Source organism: Hypanus sabinus, chromosome 11, assembly GCF_030144855.1.
Source record: "Hypanus sabinus isolate sHypSab1 chromosome 11, sHypSab1.hap1, whole genome shotgun sequence".
NCBI lineage: Eukaryota > Metazoa > Chordata > Chondrichthyes > Myliobatiformes > Dasyatidae > Hypanus > Hypanus sabinus.
Window position 1 is genome coordinate 54,871,041 of NC_082716.1, and position 20,729 is coordinate 54,891,769.

The 20,729-nt window shown below is 42.6% G+C and overlaps 1 protein-coding gene across 3 annotated transcripts in view; it reads right to left on the reverse strand.

Annotated features, from left to right (window-relative positions):
* lrrc7 (leucine rich repeat containing 7) overlaps nt 1-20,729 on the reverse strand; it is a 247,808-nt gene that overhangs the window by 193,896 nt on the left and 33,183 nt on the right. For all 3 annotated transcript variants that reach the window (XM_059983603.1, XM_059983601.1, XM_059983602.1), the window contains exon 5: nt 3,174-3,230. In XM_059983603.1, coding sequence (XP_059839586.1) covers nt 3,174-3,230 — 57 coding nt within the window. The remainder of the gene's footprint in view (nt 1-3,173; nt 3,231-20,729) is intronic.

Genomic DNA, 20,729 nt, shown 5'->3' on the forward strand with positions numbered 1-20,729 from the left:
GTGTGTCCTCCCTTGCCGGGGTTGGCGGGCTCACCACAGAACAATGGCTTAGCTAAAGGAGAGGCCACAAGTGAATGGCCACATCAACGGGACTCCTGACAGATCGAAATCATAAAATGAAAATCGGAAAGTTTTTCTCCCAAATCTCTCTCTCTCTCTCTCTCTCTCTCCCCAACCATTGCAACCCAGCGGTCCCCAAAGGCTGCAGCCTGCATGACTGAGTGAACTTTATATTTCCATCGGACAATACATTATCCACTAGACAACGATAGAGCTTATTTCTTATTGATTATTATTATACCCGCACTTTTAGATTTAGTATTGACGACGTATGTTACCTGTATATTTGCATTGATATTATTTTTGTGTATTTTTACTAATAAATACTGTTAAAAATAGTACCATCAGACTTCAATGGATCTCTCTATCCTTGCTGGTAAGTGACCTAGTTACGGGGTTCGTAATAATGCAAATACCATTACACTGCAAGTAGATATTAATAATCAGCAATATTAGAAAAGGAAATAATGAAGAATGTTTATCTACAATGATTTTCACCTTTGTGCAATCTGAAATTCTTGGCAACCGGATTGAATGCGGACTCCAGCTCTATGGGAAGCTGAACAGACCCATACAAACAAGACTATGGGATATATTACCAGCTGTTAGAGAAAGGGATCAAGTGATGAATGTTGGTCAGAGAGGCAAACTATTTCCACCTGCGGCCAAGAAACACATTAGACTTGAGTGAGTGCAGGAATCTTTATCTTTCGTTGGTGAAATACCAAGAAAGATATAACAAAAAACATTGCACACACTGGAGATCAGAAAGAATAACAGAAAAACAATTTAAGCATTTTATAAAAGACAAACAAATTAAATAGTGGGGTTCAAGGCGGGTGAGAGGAACTGTGAATTCATTCATGTGTATTGCTACTTTTAAACTTAAAGATCGCAGGAAAATGAAACAAAGCAGTTGAAGATGCTTGTCCTCGGGGCACGCTCTTAAGAAACAACAGAATTTATTGTCTTCTTCTCTGCCCACCACCTGCCATCTGCAACTGAAAACATGTTTGCATATCACTGCTCTACTCTCTTTACACGCATGACAGTGTGGCAAGGCACATCTCAAACACTCTCTTTAAATTTGCCAATGATACAACTGTAGTTGACAGAATCTCAGATGGTGAGGAGAAGCCATGTAGGAATGATACAGATCAGCTGTTTGAGTGCCGTCGGAACAACAACACTGCAGTCAACATCAGTAAAACCAAGGAATTGATTATGCACTTCAGGAAGAGGAAGTTGAGAGAACTTGTCGTGGGCTTCAATCATCATGAGCACTTGCTTGTTTGGTTGGTGCAGTACAAGGTTTAAAAAGAGACCCAGACCTCTTGGGACTTGTCAGTAGGCACTTGCCAAAGAGCATTTAAAAGAGGGAAGGTGAACAGCTGGGAGTCATGCTACATATTGGTAGCAACAGTATACGTAGAAAACGAGATGATGTTCTGAAGAGAGTATGCAAGGAGCTAGTTAGAAAGCTGAAAAGCAGGATCCCATGGAGCTTAAGGTAAAGGAAGCCTTAAGGCTGATTTATACTTGTGCGTACAGGCTACACTGCACCCTATGCCATAACCCTGATTTTCACTTCTGCGTCGCTCTACGCCATAGTGAGCATACGTTGGTGTGCGCGAAAACGCTAGTTGGTGGTGGGGTTTCTATGCCACTGTGTTGAGTTTCTTCATGAGAGACATGGACGAGGAAATGCATTTCAAACATTTTCGCATGTCAGCAGGTAGATTTGACAATTTGGGTCATCTATTTCGCATCGGTGTACACACAGCCTACAGACGTGGTGGAGAAGAAGCATCCAGAAATGCGTAGGAGGAAATGCAATGCTACCAAACGGACCAATCACAGTTGCTGCGGTCTGCGTCGCCATGACGCGCGAGTTAATTTTCTGGTGAGGTGCAAGTCACCCTACTGTGTAGGGTGCAGCGTAGGTATGGCGTAGGGCACGCAATACCTATGGAATCGATGCGATGCACAAGTATAAATCAGCCTTAAGGTGACAGTGATCATAATTTGATAGCTTTTGCCCTGCAGTTTGAGAGGGAGAAGCTAAAATTACATTTATTTGAATTACAATGGAATAAAAGGAATTACAAAGACAGGAGAGATGATCTGGCTAAAGTTGACTGGAAGAGGACTCTAGAAATGTTATAAATGTTTTAAAATCTTCAATAACAGCATATGAAAATGTACTGAAGAGCAGGGCTTCAACAGTGCATCTGCTGCAACCTCATCATCACTGAGGCCCTGAGGCACTGCGAAGTAAAGGATGATTGAAGATGCACAGCTGTTCGTGCAGATGTAGGTTGAACAGTCGTGTGGTGCATCTGGACAAATGGAAGAGCTGAGTACTGTACCAAAAATCAAATGGGACCAAGAGTGCACCCATAATTTTCAACGCCTTCTAAAAGACTAAGTTATGCAAAGCTCTTGTGAGTGAAAAGAGAGTGTGAAATTAAATTGGCAAAGAGAGGTCTGGGAGCGAAAGGAGTGCAGGAAATAGAGGAAATAAAGATTTGAACTGATAACCAGCGAATTAAAGACTTTTCTATATGGTATATAAGAAGTTAAAATCTTATTAGTAACAATATTTGAAGTATAGTTTTTTCTTTTTATTCAATTAATCTAACAGAATGAAGCATGGTTAGATTCACATCCTGCAGCACGTGAGAGCTGAAAGAATTATCCGTTCTTGCACGGCAACACAACAGCAATTGTCAACTGAAGGAGAGAGAACGAGCAATAGTGTGTATGATACTGCCATACCAAAAGCAAAGAACAGACAGGCAGATCAAAACACCCTTGAGGGTACCTTACTATTTTAACCAGCATTCAGTTCGAAGTATTAACATGGGAAAAGGACTTCCCTGGGTTTCCAGTCAGACCCATGACCATAGCACCAGTCACAGGGAACAGGGAGGAAAGAGAAAGGCCAAGGGAATGTAAACTTTTTATACCTGTCTCGTATTATTACTTTCTCAGTTCCTGAAGCCCTCCAACTTCCATTTGGGGATATTCAACAAATTTCAAATATCATTCTGATTATATAAATTTGAACAGTTGGGAAACAAACATGTAATTTTATGTATATGTGAACTTACTTTGGTAGAGTTTTCAGATGATTCTCTCTGAGCTCCAGAATGCGCAGCTTGGTAAGTCTAAAAATGCAAAAACAAATGTACTTCTGAAAAAATATTAGCACATCATTCTTTCAATCATTTCAAAATATTCTGGGGCTGGTGATTTAATTATGTATCAGTGATATACAGTTGTACTCGTAGAACATTAGATTGATAGCTGACACAGTTTACCAAGGGACCCATTTGACCATGTGCATGATATAAAGTAGCAGACAGGAAATTATAAGAGCCAACTGGAGTTTTAAAAATCACTGACCATTTTGTAGTAAAATTCAAGATAAACCTTTTATAGTATAAAGCTGAAATATTATCTTTATGTGAAGAATGCAGTGAAACTGCACTGGACAACATTGTATAAATATTGTGTAAAATGTTAATAATATTTAAAAATATACACATAATACATAACAAAAATGACTGCACTCTAACAGCTCATACTTGGCTGCAAAATACTTGGCAAGTACAGATACCATAGTGTCATGGTGTTGTGTGAAATCAGGTTCGAAGGATTCGGTGAGTGGGGAAAGAAGGCACTCTCTGCCAGTAAGTAAATTAACTATTTATTAACAGGACAAGGCAGACACTAAACATTCAGTCACTCATTCAAGTTATACACAGTAGCAAATACAATCTAAAGCATGCACCCGGGCCCTCTTTACTGCAGCACACTTCCACTGTTTGCCACTTCCATGGCACTCGGTTGTAATAGCAGCCCACGATGACCCAGACTGCGAAAAGAGAACGGGTGCTTTCAGTGCGCTAGAATTACACTCTAGCTACACCGGGACGTCATCAGCCGGCACTGGCACCAAACAGCAGCCAGTGAAAGAGCTTCAATGCTCCTTAAATGGGCCAATCCGTAGCGGGCTTTCCATGCAAATTTAAGATGGACACTTACTGCAACACATGGCTATGTTACTGGACTTGAAAGCTGCTTATCAAATGACTGATCCAGAAACACAAGTTCCCACTCAAGCATGCATTCTTCACCAGGACAGCCAGAAAAGTTAAATTCATGTAACTCAATAAAACTAGATTTTTTTAAAGAAAGGCTGGTCTCAGTAATTTAACAATGATTGCATTATCATTAAAAACTCATGTGGTTTATTAAGATCCTGCAGGGAAAGACATCTGTTATCTTTATATAATTTGCTTTTTATGTAACTTCAGATCACCAACATGTCTGATTTATAACTACATCCTCAAGTCAGGGTGGACAACAGATGCAAGTATTGCCTGTGACATTCACATACCATGAAGGAACAATAAAAATGCTGAGAACAGGGGCTATTATTGTGAATACAAGGTTGATCTCTCATTTACAAAACATACACATTCCACTGGAAAGAAAAAGGATAGAAGAGCAGACATACTGTAATGGACAATTTGTAAATAATTTAAAGAAAAAAGAATAAAGTGCTTTAAAATGCAAGGGAACCATGGCAGACTGAAATGAATATGAAGGCAAGGTAGTAAACTGCACAGGTTCACAAAATAGAAAAATGCCAGATCAGCAGAAGCTATTAAAAGAATTGCTAAGCACGTATATTTACAACCACCAGTGAAAATAAAACCAATGACTTTTTTTAAAATCTCAAAAGTGAAAGAAGATCAAACGGCAGCTGAATATAAAAATGCATCTCCTTTTCAGTGTTTACAGAGGATATCAGATGAACTATCCCTGGCATGGGGATTGTGAGCCATACCTTCTGATGAACAATAGGCAATCTGAATTGCCCAGTTAGCTGTGCAGTGATCTCACTTTTTCTTCCCCAATATGGTATCAACTACAATCTCTTGATGGGAGTTCACCTTCTGGCTGATCAGCAAGGCCCTGTGTAGCACAGTGCCTCTCTGAGTACTTGCCTGGTTCTGTCCCTGTTGTCTTTGAGGAGAGCAGGTATTCTTTCAGCAATTGTCCCAAATGTTGGCAATAAAATAAACTCAGTTGTATTTAAGTGAAAGTGTTTATGCAACCTTGAATAATGAATGAATTTCTGATTATATCACTGAAGGTCCTTTATGAATATTGACATTGAAGAAATGTAGCTCCATTCACAAGCTGTGACACAAGTGTTTATTCTTATGTTAAAATTATATTCAAATATTCGGTTTGAAATGTCCCCATCTGAAATAGTTAAACTGTTTAAAAATGTTTGACTGATGATATCCTTTGCATGGGAGTTCCGTAGCAAGGTTAAAGGTCTGTTTGCTGATTTGAGCTGGTTTGGCCTCTTGGGTGTGGAGGGTCAGGAAGGTTCATCAGCCACATTTGGAAAAGGTAAGTTTAAAGAAGGAGGGCACCACAGAAAATGATCCATGCAGTGAGCCAGCCAGGATAGCTCAACCAATGAGGCATTTTTAAAGTTTTCTTACCATCACAGGAAAATACTCCAAGTTGCAAGATCCCTCAGACATCTAGCCTGACGGTTGAGGGATAAATGTTTTACGGGATTAGGGAGCTCTTTAGTTTTATCTAGAGTGTCATGGGACCTTTTCTATCTACATGAGAACGTAGGCAGAAGTTCCGTTTAACCACTCATCAACATTCTCCAACGCTTGCTCATACTTCACAGAAGAGTTGCAGTGTTTTATTATTTTCTCAAGTGCCTGGATTAGATTTCAACCACCAATCTTCTAGCTAAGAGGAAACTACAGTGGCAAAGGCATGACTAACACAATGCAGTTTCTACAAAAAAATGCCAAAGTTGGAAAATAGAGACAAATATAGGAAATGCTGCTAAATTGGAATAGAAACAGAAAATGCAGGAAATACTTAACGAGAAGGACAGCATCTATGGAGGGAGAAATCAAGTTGATTTTCAGGGATTGGCTGGAGCAGAAGTAAGATAATGTACTGCCCTTGCACTTATGTTGAGCTTCACTAGAAAATTGTAGGAGGCATTGTGAGCGGGAAATAGGGAACTAAAATGACAGGTGATTAAAAATCTTGGATCGTGCCTGCAGTCTAAATGGAGCTGTTCCATAAAGTGATAGCCCTGATTCAGTTTGGTCTCTTCATTGTGGCCATATTGTGAGCAGAACAGTAAGTTGGGAGAGTTATAAATAAATACAGAATATGGCACAAATACAGCAAAAGGTTCATGCTCAACATAGCAACTGTATAAAAACCATTACAGTTTTTTGTGACACGAGGGGAACCTAAATTCAATGTTATTCTGGTTGATTTGTGGGTGAAAAATGGATTCAATATGAGTTTTATTTTGATAAATTATAGCCTAATTTATGCTTACTTTTGAATAACTGCTAAATTTGTCAGGCTTATTTTAGGCAATTATTGTGCCCATGAGGAATATTGGATAAGATTTGCAGCCATTTCCAGAAAATTCTAGATTGGATTAAGTTTTCAAGCTTTGCTGGTGGTTCCTAATGGAACCACTGGGGTTCACAGAATCCAATTGATAAATGTTCTGAGCAAGGAGTCAAATACAGAAGCAATGCTCCTCCTGACTCCACACCAAGATGATAGGCTGCTATGTTTTGCATTTCTTTCCTTTGGCTTACCTGCAGACTGGCTGTGAGTGAATCCATATTAAATGCTATCGCATTGAAAATTTAAGAATTTACTAAAGCAAATGAAATGGTAATTGAAAGAAGAGATAGTAAGAGATTTGAAAATGGGAGGGGGCAAGGCAGATCCAAAATGCTAGGAGAAGACAAGAGGGGAGAGGGATGAAGCTAAGGGCTGGAAAGTTGATTGGCAAAAGGGATCCAGAGCTGGAGAAGGGAAAGGATCATGGGATGGGAGGCCTAGGGAGAAAGAAAGGGGGACGGGAGTACCAGAGGGAGATGGAGAGCAAGCAAGGAGTGACTGTGAGAGGGGCAGAGAGAGAAAAGATAAAAAAGGACACATAAATAAATAAATAAATAAAGGATGGGGGAAGAAGGGCATTAACAGAAATTAGAGAAATCAATGTTCATGCCATCAGGTTGGAGGCTACCCAGCCGGAATATTAAGTGTTGTTCCTCCAACCCGAGTGTGGCTTCATCTTGACAGTAGAGGAGGCCATGGATAGACATATCAGAATAGGAATAGGACATGGAATTACAATGCGTGGCCACTGGGAGATCCTGCTTTTTCTGGTGGACAGACCATAGGCGTTCAGCGAAACGGTCTCCCGGTCTACGTCGGGCCTCACCAATATATAAAAGGCCACACCAGGAGCACTGGATGCAGTATACCACATCAACCGACTCACAGATGAAGTGTCGCCTCACCTGGAAGGACTGTCTGGGGCCCTGAATGGTGGTGAGGGAGGAAGTGTAAGGGCAGGTGTAGCACTTGTTCCACTTACAAGGATAAGTGCCGGGAGGGAGATTGGTGGGAAGGGATGGGGGGGGGGGGGGGGACGAATAGACAAGGGTGTTGTGTAGGGAGCGATCCCTGCGGAAAGCAGAAAGTGGGGGGGGGGGGGAGGGAAAGATGTGTTTCACCAGACCTTCTTCCAATTCCAACCTCACTCCTTCTGAATGTTCTGCTCTCCACTCCCTATGCACCAATCCAAACCTTACGATAAAACCCACTGATAAGGGGGGGGGGGGGTGCTATTGTAGCCTAGCGTACTGACCTCTACCTGGCCAAGGCACAGCAACAACTCACTGATACCTCCTCTTATTTACCCCTCAATCATGACCCCACTAAGGAGCACCAGGCCATTGTCTCCCACACCATCACCATCCTTATCAGCTCTGGAGATCTCCCATCCACTGCCACCAACCTCATAGTTCCCACACCCCGCACTGCCCGTTTCTACCTGCAACCCAAAATCCACAAACCTGCCTGTCCAGGTAGACCTATTGTCTCAGCTTGCTCCTGCCCCACCAAGCTCATTTCTGCCTACCTCAACACTGTTTTATCCCCCCTTGTTCAATCCCTTCTCACTTATGTTCGTGGCACTTCTCACACTTTGAATTTTTTCAATGATTTTCAGTTCCCTGGCCCCACCGCCTTATTTTCACCATGGACGTCCAGTCCCTATATACCTCCATCCCCCACCAGGAAGGTCTCAAAGCTCTCCGCTTCTTTTTGGACTTCAGACCTAACCAGTTCCCCTCTACCACCACTCTCCTCCATCTAGCGGAATTAGTCCTGACTCTTAATAATTTTCTCCTCTGGCTTCTTCCACTTCCTCCAAACCAAAGGTGTAGACAAGGGCACCAATATGGGTCCCAGCTATGCCTGCCTTTTTGTTGGCTTTGTGAAACAGTCCATGTTCCAAGCCTATACTGGTATCCATCCCCCACTTTTCCTTTACTACATCGATGACTGCATTGGCACTGCTTCCTGCATGCATGCTGAGTTCGTTGACTTCATTAACTTTGCCTCCATCTTTCACCCTGCCCTCAAATTTACCTGGTCCATTTCCGACACCTCCCTCCCCTTTCTTGATCTTTCTGTCTCTATCTATGGAGGCGGCTTATCTACTGTTATCTACTATAAGCCTACACTCTCACACCTACCTGGACTATTCCTCTTCCCACTGTCTCTTCCAAAAATGCCATTCCCTTCTCGCAATTTCTCTGTCTCTTCCCCATCTGCTGTCAGGATGAGGCTTTTCATTCCAGGACAAAGGAGATGTCTTCCTTTTTTAAAGAAAGAGGCTTCCTTTCCTCCACCATCAACTCTGCTCTCAAATGCATCCCTCCCATTTCCCGCACATCTGCCCTCACCCCATCCTCCTGCCACCTCACTAGGGATAGAGTTCCCCTTGTCCTCACCTACCACCCCCACCAGCCTCCGGGTCCAACATATAATTCTCCGTAACTTCCACCACCTCCAACAGGATCCCACCACCAAGCTCATCTTTCCCTTCCCTCCCACTTCTGCTTTCTGCAGGGATCACTCCCTAAGCGACTCCCTTGTCCACTCATCCCCCCCCCATCCTTTCCCACCGATCTCCCTCCTGGCACTTATCCTTGTAAGCGGAACAAGTGCTACACCTACCCTTACACTTCCTCCCTCACCACCATTCAGGGCCCCAGACAGTCCTTCCAGGTGAGGCGACACTTCACCTGTGAGTCGGCTGGTGTGGTATACTGCGTCCAGTGCTCCCGGTGCGGCCTTCTATATATTGGTGAGACCCGACACAGACTGGGAGACTGGTTTGCTGAGCACCGACTATCTGTCTGCCAGAGCAAGCAGGATCTCCCAGTGGCCATGCATTTTAATTCCACGTCCCATTCCCATTCCGATATGTCTATCCATGGCCTCCTCTACCATCCAGATGAAACCACACTCAGGTTGGAGGAACAACACCTTATATTCCATCTGGGTAGCCTCCAACCTGATGGCATGAACACTGATTTCTCTAACTTCCGTTAATAGCCCCCTCCCCTTCTTACCCCATCCCTTATTTATTTATCTATTTATGTATGTATGTATTTATTTATTATTTTCCCCTTTTCATTCTTTTCTCTCTCTGTCCCTTTCACAGTCACTCCTTGCCTGCTCTCCATCTCCCTCTGGTACTCCCCTCCCCACTTTTCTCCCTAGGCCTCCCATCCCACGATCCTCTCCCTTCTCCAGCTCTGTATCCCTTTTGCCAATCAACTTTCCAACTCTTAGCTTCATCTCTCCCCCTCCTGTCTTCTCCTATCATTTCAGATCTCCCCCTCCCCTTTTCAAATCTCTTACTATCTCTTTTTTCAGTTAGTCCTGATGAAGGGTCTCAGCCCGAAATGTTGACTGTACTTCTTCCTATAGATGCTGCCTGGTCTGTTGCGTTCCACCAGCATTTTGTGTGTTGCTTGAATTCCCAGCATCTGCAGATTTCCTCATGTTTGCGTGAAATGGTAATTGTTTCTTGTGACCAAGAGGTCTAAACCTAAGGGTCACTGAATAAGACCACAAGACGTAGGAGCAGAATTAGGCTATTAGGCCCATCAAGTCTGCTCTGCCATTTCATCATGGCTGATATTTTTATGTCTCAGCCCCATTCTCTTGTCTTCTTCTCATAACCGTTGAACCCTGAATAATCAAGAGCCTATCAACCTCCACTTTAAATATATACTCAATAACTTGGCCTCCACAACCACATATGGCAATGAATTCCACATATTCACTCCTTCTGGCTAAAGAAATTCCTTATCATCTCTGTTCTAAATGGATGTCCCTCTAATCTGAGGTTGTGGCCACTAGTCTTAGAAACACCCACTACAGGAAACATCCTCCCCACATCCACTCTATCCAGACCTTTCAATATTCTATGAGATCCCCTCTTAGTCTTATAAACTCCAGCGAGTCCAGGCCCAGAGCTATCAGATGTTCCTCATATGTTAGCCCTTTCATTCCTGGAATCACTCTCATTATCTTGGCACCCCCCACCCAATGCCAGCACATATTTTCTTAGATAAAGGGCCCAAAATTTCTCACAATACTACAACTGCAGTCTGACTGTGTCTTATCGAGCCTCAGCATTACATCCTTGCTCTTGTATTCTAGTCTTCTCAAAATGAATTTTCCTACCTTAACACCAACTCTACCTCCAAATTAACCTTTGGGAAATCCTGCACAAGGACTTCCAAGTCCCCTTGCACCTCTCATTTTTGAATTTCCTCCCCATTTAGAAAATAGTCTACGCCTTTATTCCTTTTAGCAAACGGCATGACTATACACTTCCCTACACTATATTTTACCTGCCACTTCTTTGCCTATTCTGCTAAGGCCTTTTGCAGTATTGCTTCCTCAAAACTACATGCCCCTCCACCTATCTTTTTCTCGTCTGCAAACTTGACCATATTCCATCATCCAAACCATTCAACTATAATATGAAAAGCGGTCCCAACACCAATGACTGCAGAACACCACTAGTCATGGCCAGCCAATCAGAAAATGGCCCTCTATTTCCACTTTTTGCCTCCAGCTAGTCAGCCAACCTTCTATACATGTTAGTATCTTTCCTGTAATACCATGGACTCTTATTTTAAGCAGCCTCATGTGCAACACCTTGATAAAAGACCTTCTGAAAATCCAAGTAAACATCATCTAATGGCTCTCGTTTGTCAATCTTCTCTGTTATTGCCTCAAAACATTCCAACAGATTTGTCAGGAAAGGTTTCCCCTAAAGAAAACCATGCTGACTTTTGCCTATTTTTAATGAGCCTCCAAGTACCCGAAAACCTCATCCTTAATAATGGACTCCAACACCTTCCCAACTAATGAAGTCAAGCTAACTGGCCTATAATTTCCTTTCTCCTGCCTCCCTCCCTTCTTAAAGAGTGGTGTAACATATTCAGTCCTCCGGAACCATTCCAGGGTCTAGTGATTCTTGAAAGGTCATTACTAAAGCTTCCAAGCACCTTTTCTTTAGCAATAGTAATGGCACACTTTCTGCCCCCTTAAACTCTCACAAGACAAGACAAAGGAGCAGAAGTAGGCCATTCGGCCCACTGAGTCTGCTCCGCCACTCCATCATGAGCTAAACTATTCACCCATTTAGTTCCAATTTCCGGCTTTTTCCCCATATCCCTTGATACCCTGACTAATTAGATACCTATCAATCTCCTCCTTAAACTCCCCCAATGATCGGGCCTCCACAGCTGTATGTGGCAACAAATTCCACAAATCCACGACCCTCTGGCTAAAAAAATTTCTACTCATCTCTGGTTTAAATGGATACCCTCTAATTCTAAGACTGTAGCCTCTTGTCTTGGACTCACCCACCAACGGAAACAGCCTTTCCATATCTACTCTGTCTAACCCTTTCAACATTCAAAATGTTTCTATGAGATCCCCTCTCATTCTTCTATACTCTAATGAATACAGACCAAGAGCCGACAAACGCTCCTCATATGCTAGCCCCTACATTTCAGGAATCATCCTCGTAAATCTCCTCTGAACTCTCTTCAACATCAGTACATCCCTTCTAAGATAAGGGGCCCATAACTGCACATAGAATTCCAAATGAGGTCTCACTAGTGCCCCATACAGCCTCATCAACGACTCCTTACTCTTAAACACTATTCCTCTTGAAATGAATGCCAACATAGCATTTGCTTTCCCTACTGCTGATCCAACCTGGTGGTTAACCTTTAGGGTATCCTGCAAGAGGACCACCAAGACCCTTGCACTTCTGATTTTTGAAATTTCTCCCCATTTAAATAATAATCTACCCAATTATTTCTTCTTCCAATATATGCAAACGTACATTTCTCAATATTGTATCTCATCTGCCATTTCTTTGCCCACTCTCCTAAACTGACCAAGTCACTCTGCAACCTTTCCAGTTCTTCAACACTTCCTGCTCCTCCACCTATCTTGGCATCATCTGGAAATTTAACCACAAAACCATTTAATCTATCATCTAAATCATCGATATACAGTGTAAAAAGAAGTGGCCCCAACACCAACCCCTGCGGAACACCACTAGTAACTGGCAACCAACCAGAACAGGATCCCTGTATTCCCACTCTTTGCTTTCTGCCTATCAGCCAATGCTCCACGCATTCCATTATCTTCCCTGTAATTCCATGGGCTCTCATCTTATTAAGCAGCCTCTTTTGCGGCCCTTTATCGGAGGCCTTTTGAAATCCAGATACACATTATCCACAGCCTCTCCTTTGTCAATCTTATTTGAGATTACCTCAAAAAATTCCAATAGGTTATTGAGGCAGGATCTTCCCTTCATGAATCCATACTGGCTTGAGCCTATCTTCTCATGCACCTCGAGTTATTTCATAACCTTGTCCTTGAGGATCGACTCCAATAACTTTCCAACTACCGATGTCAGACTAATAGGTCTGTAATTTTCTTTTTTGCTGCCTCCCTCCTTTCTTAAAAAGCGGAACTACATTTGCAACCTTCCAGTCTTCCAGAGCCATGCCACAGTCTATTGATTCCTGGAAGATCATTTCCAATGCCTCCACAATCTCCAAAGCCACCTCCTTCAGAACCCGTAGATGCACTGCATCCGGTCTGGGAGACTTACCTATCCTTAGTCCATTTAGCTTCCCAAGCACTTTCTCTCTAGTAATCTAATTCCTAATCTAATACCTAATTCTATTCCCTGAGATCTCTGGCTATCAGGTATGCTGCTAATGTCTTCCACTGTGAAGACTGATGCAAAATACTCATTTAGCTCCTCTGCCATCTCTATGTTACCCATTATAATTTCTTCAGCATCATTTTCAATCAATCCTATATCTACCCGTGTCACTCTTTTACTCTTCATATATTTTTTTAAAAACTTAGTATCCTTTTTTTAATGTTAATTGCCAACTTCCTTTCATAATTCATCTTTCCTTTCCTAATGACTTTCGTAGTTTCCTTCTGTAAATTTTAAAAAGTCATCCAGTTCTCAGTTTTCCCACTAATTTATGCTTCCTTGTACGCCGTCTCTTTTGCTTTTATTTTAGCCTCAACTTCTCTCGTTAGCCACATTTGTGCCATTTTTCCATTAATGATTTTCTTTCTTGGAATATATTTTTCTTGCACTTTCCTTATTTCTTGTAGGAATTTCATCCAATTCTGCTCTACCATCCCTCCATCTAGCTTTCTTTTCCAATCAACTTGGGCCAGTTCCCCTCTCATGCCACTGTAATTTCCTTTGTTCCACTGATATATCGATACACCTGATACCAGCTTCTCCTTTTCAAATTTGAAACTGAACTCAATCATATTATGATCACTACTTCCAAGGGGTTCCATTACCACAAGCTCCCTAATTGCCTCAGGTTCATTACACAGCACCCAATCCAAATCAGCTGATCCACTGGTGAGCTTATGGACAAGCTGCTCCAAAAAGCTATCCCGTAGGTATTCTACAAACCCCCTCTCCTGAGATCCAGTACCTTCCTGACTTTTCCAATCCACTTTCATATTAAAATCCCTCATAATTATCTTGACATTTTCCTTCTGACACGCTTTTTCTATTTCCAGCTGTAACTTGTAGTTCACATCCTAGCTGCTATTTGGAGGCCTGTATATAACTGGTATTAGTGTCTTTTTACTCTTGCCATTTCTTAACTCAATCCGGAAGGATTCTACCTCTTCTGATCCTATGCCCCTTCTTTCTGGTGATTTGATATCATTGCTTACCATCAAGCCCACGCCACCCACTTCACCTACCTTCCTATCTTTCCTATACACTGTGTATCCTTGGACATCAGCTCCAAATCACATCCAACATTTAGCCATGACTCAGTGATGGCCACAATGTCATATCTTTTAACCTGTAGCTATACAACAATGTCATCCACTTCATTTCTAATGCTGCGTGCATTTAAGTACAGTACATATAGATCAGTATCTGTTACTGATTTTGCTATATTTCTATCGCACAGCAAATTATCCTGTCTATTCACCTGCCTTCCTTCTTGCCATCTTTGCTGCACAGTATCTTTGACTTAGTTCTAATTTCCTCTTCCTTGACCCTAACACCCTGGTTTCCTTCCCCCTGCCAACTTAGTTTAGCCCTAACAGCTATATTAAAGAATCCCACAAGGATATTTGTATCCTCTGAGTTCAGGTGTAATCCATTGTTTATGTATAAGTCATACCTCCCCCAAAATAGATCCCAATGATCCAAGAATTTGAAGCCCAGCCCCCTGCACCAGTTACTTAGCCACACATTCATTTGCTTTATTCTGCTATTCTTACCTTCATTAGCACGTGGCCCAGGCAGTAATCCTGAGATTACTACACAGGAGGTCGGGCTTTTCAATTTTCTTCCTAGCTCCCAGTAATCTTCCTTCAGGACCTCCTCTCTTTCTCTGTCTATGTTATTGGTCCCAACACGTACCGACTTCTGGCTGCTCGCCCTCTCTCCTCAGAATACTCTGGACCCTATCTGAGACATCCCGTACACTGGCACCAGGGAGGCAACACACCATTCAGGTATCCTTGTCCGGCTCACAGGACCTCTTGTCTGTTCCCTTCACTACAGAATCCCCTATAACTACTGCATTTCTCCTTGCTCTCTTGATCACGGCACTGGGCAGAGTGCCAGAGTCCTGTTCGCTGTGGTCTTCCTCTGTCAGGTCAACCTCTCCGACAGTATCTAAAACAATATATTGATTTCTGAGGGGGGACTGTCACAGAGGTGCTGTCCACTGTCTCTCTATAGGTATTATCAATCACCTCCTCACTTTCCCTAATTAGCTGAAGGTCATCAAGTTGCAGGTCCAGATCCCTAACACGGTCCTTAAGGAGCTTCATCTCAATGCACCTGGTGCAGATGTAATCCTCTCAAATTTCAGGATTTTATTGTGGACTTCAGGAAGGGGAAGTCAAAGGAATACACACCAGTCCTCATTAAAGGTTCAACAATGGACAGGATGGACAGTTCCAAGTTCCTGGGTGTGAACATCTCCGAAGATCTATCCTGGCCTAACATATTGATGCATGGAAACATAGAAAACCTACAGCACAATACAGGCAGCTATGCTGAACATGTCCTTACCTTAGAAGTACCTAGGCTTACCTATAGCCCTCTATTTTCCTAAGCTCTGTGTATCCATCCAAGAGTCTCTTAAAAGACCCTATCATTTCTGCCTCCATCGCAGCTGCCAGCAGCCCATTCCATGCACTCACCACTCTCTGCATATAAAACTTAACCCTGACATCTCCTCTGTACCTATTTCCACACACCTTAAAACTATGTCCCCTCATGCTAGCCATTTCAGCCCTGGGAAAAAGCCTCTGACTATCCACATGATCTATGCTTCTCATCATCTTATACACCTCTATCAGGTCACTTCTCATCCTCTGTTGCTTCAAGGAGAAAAGGCCAAGTTCACTCAACCTATTCTCATGAGGCATGCTCCCCAATCCAGGCAACATCTTTGTAAAACTCCTCTGCATCCTTTCTATGGTTTTCACATCCTTCCTGTAGTGAGGCGACCAGAACTGAGGGCAGTACTCCAAGTGGGGTCTGAGACCAGGGTCCTATATAGCTGCAACATTACCTCTCGGCTCTTAAACTCAATCCCACGATTGATGAAGGCCAATGCTCTGTACGCCTTCTTAACCACAGAGTCAAGCTGCACAGCAGCTTTGAGTGTCCTATGGATTCAGACCCCATGATCCCTCTGATCCCCCACACTGCCAAGAGTCTTGCCATTAATGCTACATTCTGCCATCATATTTGATTATAAGTAAGCCATACCAGTGGCAATATTTCATTAGGACTTTGAAGAGGTTTGATATATCACCTATGACACTCACAAATTTCTACTGATGCACTGTTGACAGCATTTGAACTGATTGCATGACCATCTGGTATGGAGAGGCCACAGCACAGGATCAGAAAAAGCACTGTACTGCTGTCACAAAACAAAACATTTCACAATGTCACTGATAATAAACCACATTTTGATTCCAATTAGGACTTAAGCTTAACTGATGTTCGCCCTCTCATTCTGTCTTTCATCTCCTGTCTTTATGAGCCACATGACAAGATCTGGTTTCCACTACTTAAAGGGCAATTGCACACAGGTTATTTAGAGAAGCTAGAAAAAATTCAGCATGATTTCAGAAAAAAAAACTGGGGCAGCTCACAGATTCAGAAATGTTTCTCTTGACCTACTATTGGGCTTAACTAGTAGCCTAAAGGATCTGCATTATACAATGGGAGGAAGATAACTGTGGCAAAAATGGTGAGATGAAGCCATATTATACTGCAATGCAGTGCTAGAGTAATGTAGAGCTCCATCTGGTCTAGGAAAATCATTCTATTTGCTGATTCACCTATATTTTCTAGCAGTGTGCTTATTCTCTTCATTGCTGGCAAATTTTCTTCTCATAACTTTTCTCAGATCCACGCAATTTTCAACAACACACATCCCTTGCCAGTTTTATATACCTTCTAGTATAAGTATCCTTTGTTGCCATCCAGCTCAAACATTAAACACTGAATGTATTGTTACTATCAGATATATTAATAACAGCTCACTCACAGATCTACCAATTTCTCCTTAAAGATGATGAGAGTGCAGAAACAGGAGAAACACTGAGGACAGGGGGTAGCTCACCACAAATAATTCACCTTTACAGTTATAAAGGAAGGTGACATGATGGTATGTGATACACCTCCATCATTGTCAATTGGAGATTGAAAGCTCACAGATGGTACGTGACAAAATTAAAAATATCTCTGACACACATGCTGCCTTTACTTATCAGTGACTAAATTGTGGGAAGCCTGAGTGTGAGTGTCAAGACTGTGGCTTTTCTACATCTATTCACATTCCTTTCTTTTGTCTTCTTCATATGCATTAAAAAATGTTACAACAAACACATGAAGGCAATTCTCAAAGAAATTCATTATGTCTAGGAGAATACTGCCACAGCTACTACAAGACTAAACCCCAGAAATTAGACTTCATTCTTATACGGTCACTAAAGGGATACATTAGGGCTAACACAATAAAGGCATTGGAGAGTATCCAGAGACAGTTGAGGAGAATTATCCTGTGCTTAACTAGAGGCCAATTAGCAATTGGAAGCATGAGAAGATGTAGCTCATGCAGGTTCACTGATTGAGTACATGAGATATTGATTCGCAATAGCTTTGGTGTCTGAACAGTGTTTGGAAGTTTGAGAAGATGCAACTCACTCAGCTTTGCTGGTTGAGTACATAAGGCATCGATTCATGGCCGTTTGGTTTCTTAACAGTGGCCAATCAGCAATTGGGATTGATTGGCAATGACAAATACGAACAAGGCAGGGGCAAGCATTGTTGGAGTGGACTGTGTTAGAGTGGTTACGACGTTTTAGCTCATTAAGGCTTGTGTGAGAGAAGGCAAAAGAAAGCTGTTGGAAGGTTTTTTTTCCAGGTTATTATTGTTTCCTTCTTTATACTTGCACAGTTAGAACACTAGGGATGCAAGGCAGAATAGTTGAATGCTCCTCTTGCTAGACGTGGGAGGGCAGTGTCCTGATGGTTTCACCTGCAAGAATGCATCCAGCTGCAGCTTCTAACACTCTGTGATAAGGAGCTGGAGTTGGAATTGGCTGAACTCCAGATCATTTGGGAGGCTGAGTGGGTGATAGCTAGGAAAAATAGAGAGGTAGTTACACTCAAGGTGCAGGACACAGGAGACTGGGTGACAGTCAGGAAGGGGTTAAACAGCCAATGCAGAGTACCTCTGTGGCCATACCCATAACAACACTTTGATACTGTTGGGGGGGATGACCTAGCAGAGGAACATCACAGCAGTCAGATTTTAGGCACTGAGTCTGGCTCTGACTCAGAAGAGAAGGGGAGGAGAAAAGGTGAGCCATGGTATTAGGGGATTCATTAGTTGTGGGACCAGAAAGGGGCTTCTGTGGATGAGAATGAGATTCCCAGATGGTATGTTGACTCCCAGGACATCTCAAATTGAATCCTCAGCATTCTTAAGTGGGAGGAAGAGCAGCCAGAGGTCTTGGTCAATATAGGTACCAATGACACAGGAAGTAAAAGTGCCAAGTTTCTGTAAAGTGCGTTCAGGGAGTTGGGTGTTAACTTAAAGCCCTCCAGGGATGTTATTTCAGGATTGCTACCCATGTCTTATGCTAGTGAGGCCAAAAATAGGAAAGTCATACAGTTTAACATGTGACTAAGGAGCTGGTGTAGGAGGGAGAGTGTCAGATTTTTGGATCATTGGGCTCTCTTCCAGGGAAGGTGAGACCGATACAGAAGCGACAGTTTGCACCTGAACTGGAGGCAATATTCATATACTAGCAGGAAAGTTTGCTGGTGTTGCACACGGGGAGTTTAAATTAGAGTTGCAAAGGGATGGGAGCCAGAGTGCCAGAACAGATAGTAGAGAGGTTGTGGAGACAGAAGTTGTTAAGACCTCAGGAAATTTCAGGAATCTAATGGTTGAGCATGGTCATGTTCTGAGCTGCATATATTTCAATGCAAGAAGTATTGTAGAAAAGGCAGATGAGTGCAAGGTATGGATCAACACATGGAATTATTGCAGGAGGGAAATGACTGGCAGCTCAATATTCTGGAGTTCAATCATTTCAACACAACAGAGCAGGAGGGATTAAAGGGGGAGGGATAGTATTGCCATTTGGGGAAAATATCACAGTAGTGCTCAGCTGGGACAGACTGGAGAACTCGTCTAGTGAGGCTTTATGGGGTGAAACTAAGGAATAATAAAGTTATGACCACATTAAACAGGCGATATTATAGACCAGAGCAGTGCTGGATTTAGACAAACAAATTTGTAGAGGGATCTCAGACTTCTGCAAGAAACGTAAGGTGCTTGTAGTAGGTGTTTTAAAGTTCCACATATTGATTGGGACATTCATACTGTGTAAAGGGACTAGATGGGATAGAGCTTGTCAAACATGTTCAGGAAAGTTTCCTTAATCAGTAATGGGACAGTGTGTGTGAAACTCGATATCCTATTAGGGCACGTCACAGAAGTTTGTGTAGGGAAACACTTTGCATCTAGTGATCACAGTGCCGTTAGTTTCAAAGTAAATATGCAAAAGAGATAGGTCTGGTCTGTGGGTTGAGATTCTAACTTGGAGAAAGGCCCAGTTTGACAGAATCAGAAAGGATCTGGCAAGTGTGTTTTCCGGCAAAGGTGTACTTCGAAAGTGGGAGTCCTTCAAAATTGGGTACTTCTACCCTAATTGGCCTCAAGGCAAATCAGCAGTGAGGTCGTGGACCCGATACAGATTACAGAGGAGGTGGTGTTTGCTGCCTTTAGGCAAATTAGTGTGGATAAATCCTCAGGCCCTGGCACAGTGTTCCCTTGGACCCTGTGGAGGCAAGTGTAGAAATTGCAGGAGCCCTAGCAGAGATATTTAAATCATCTTTAGCGACAAGAGAGGTACCAGAGGATTGGAGGATAGCAAATGTTTTTCTGTTTAAGAAAGGCTCAAAGAATACACCAGGGAATTATAGGCCAGTGAGCCTAATAACAGCAGTGGGGAAGTTATTGGAAGGTATTCTAAGGGACTGGATAAATTTGGAGAGATGTGGCCTGATTAGGGATAGTCAGCATGGCTTTGTGCATAATAGCTCATACCTAACCAAATCTTATAATATTTTGTGGAAGTTACCAGAAAGGCTGATGAAAGCAAAGTCATGGATATTGTTTTCAAGCACTTTAGCAAGGCTTTTCTCAAGGTGTTTAATGGGAGGGTGGTCAGGAAGGTTCAGCAGCTTGGCATTCAAGATGAATTGAATTAGACATTGGCTTTGTGGGAGGAGCCAGAGAGTGGTAGTAGATGGTTGCCTCACTGACTGGGGGCCTGTCTGGAGTGCCGCAGGAATTGGAGCTGGGCCTGTTCTTGTTTGCCATCTATGTCAATGATCTGGATGATAATGCAGTCAACTGGATCAGCAAATTTGTGAACAACACAAAAGTTGCCAGTGCAGGGGACAGAGAAGAAGACTATCAGAGCTTTCAGCAGGATCTGGACCAGCTGGAAAAATGGGCTGAAAAATGGCAGATGGAATTTAATGTCGATAAATGCGAGGTGTTGCACTTCGGTAGGACCAACCAGAGTAGTCTTACACGGTGAATGGTCAGGCATGAGGAGTGTGGTAGAAC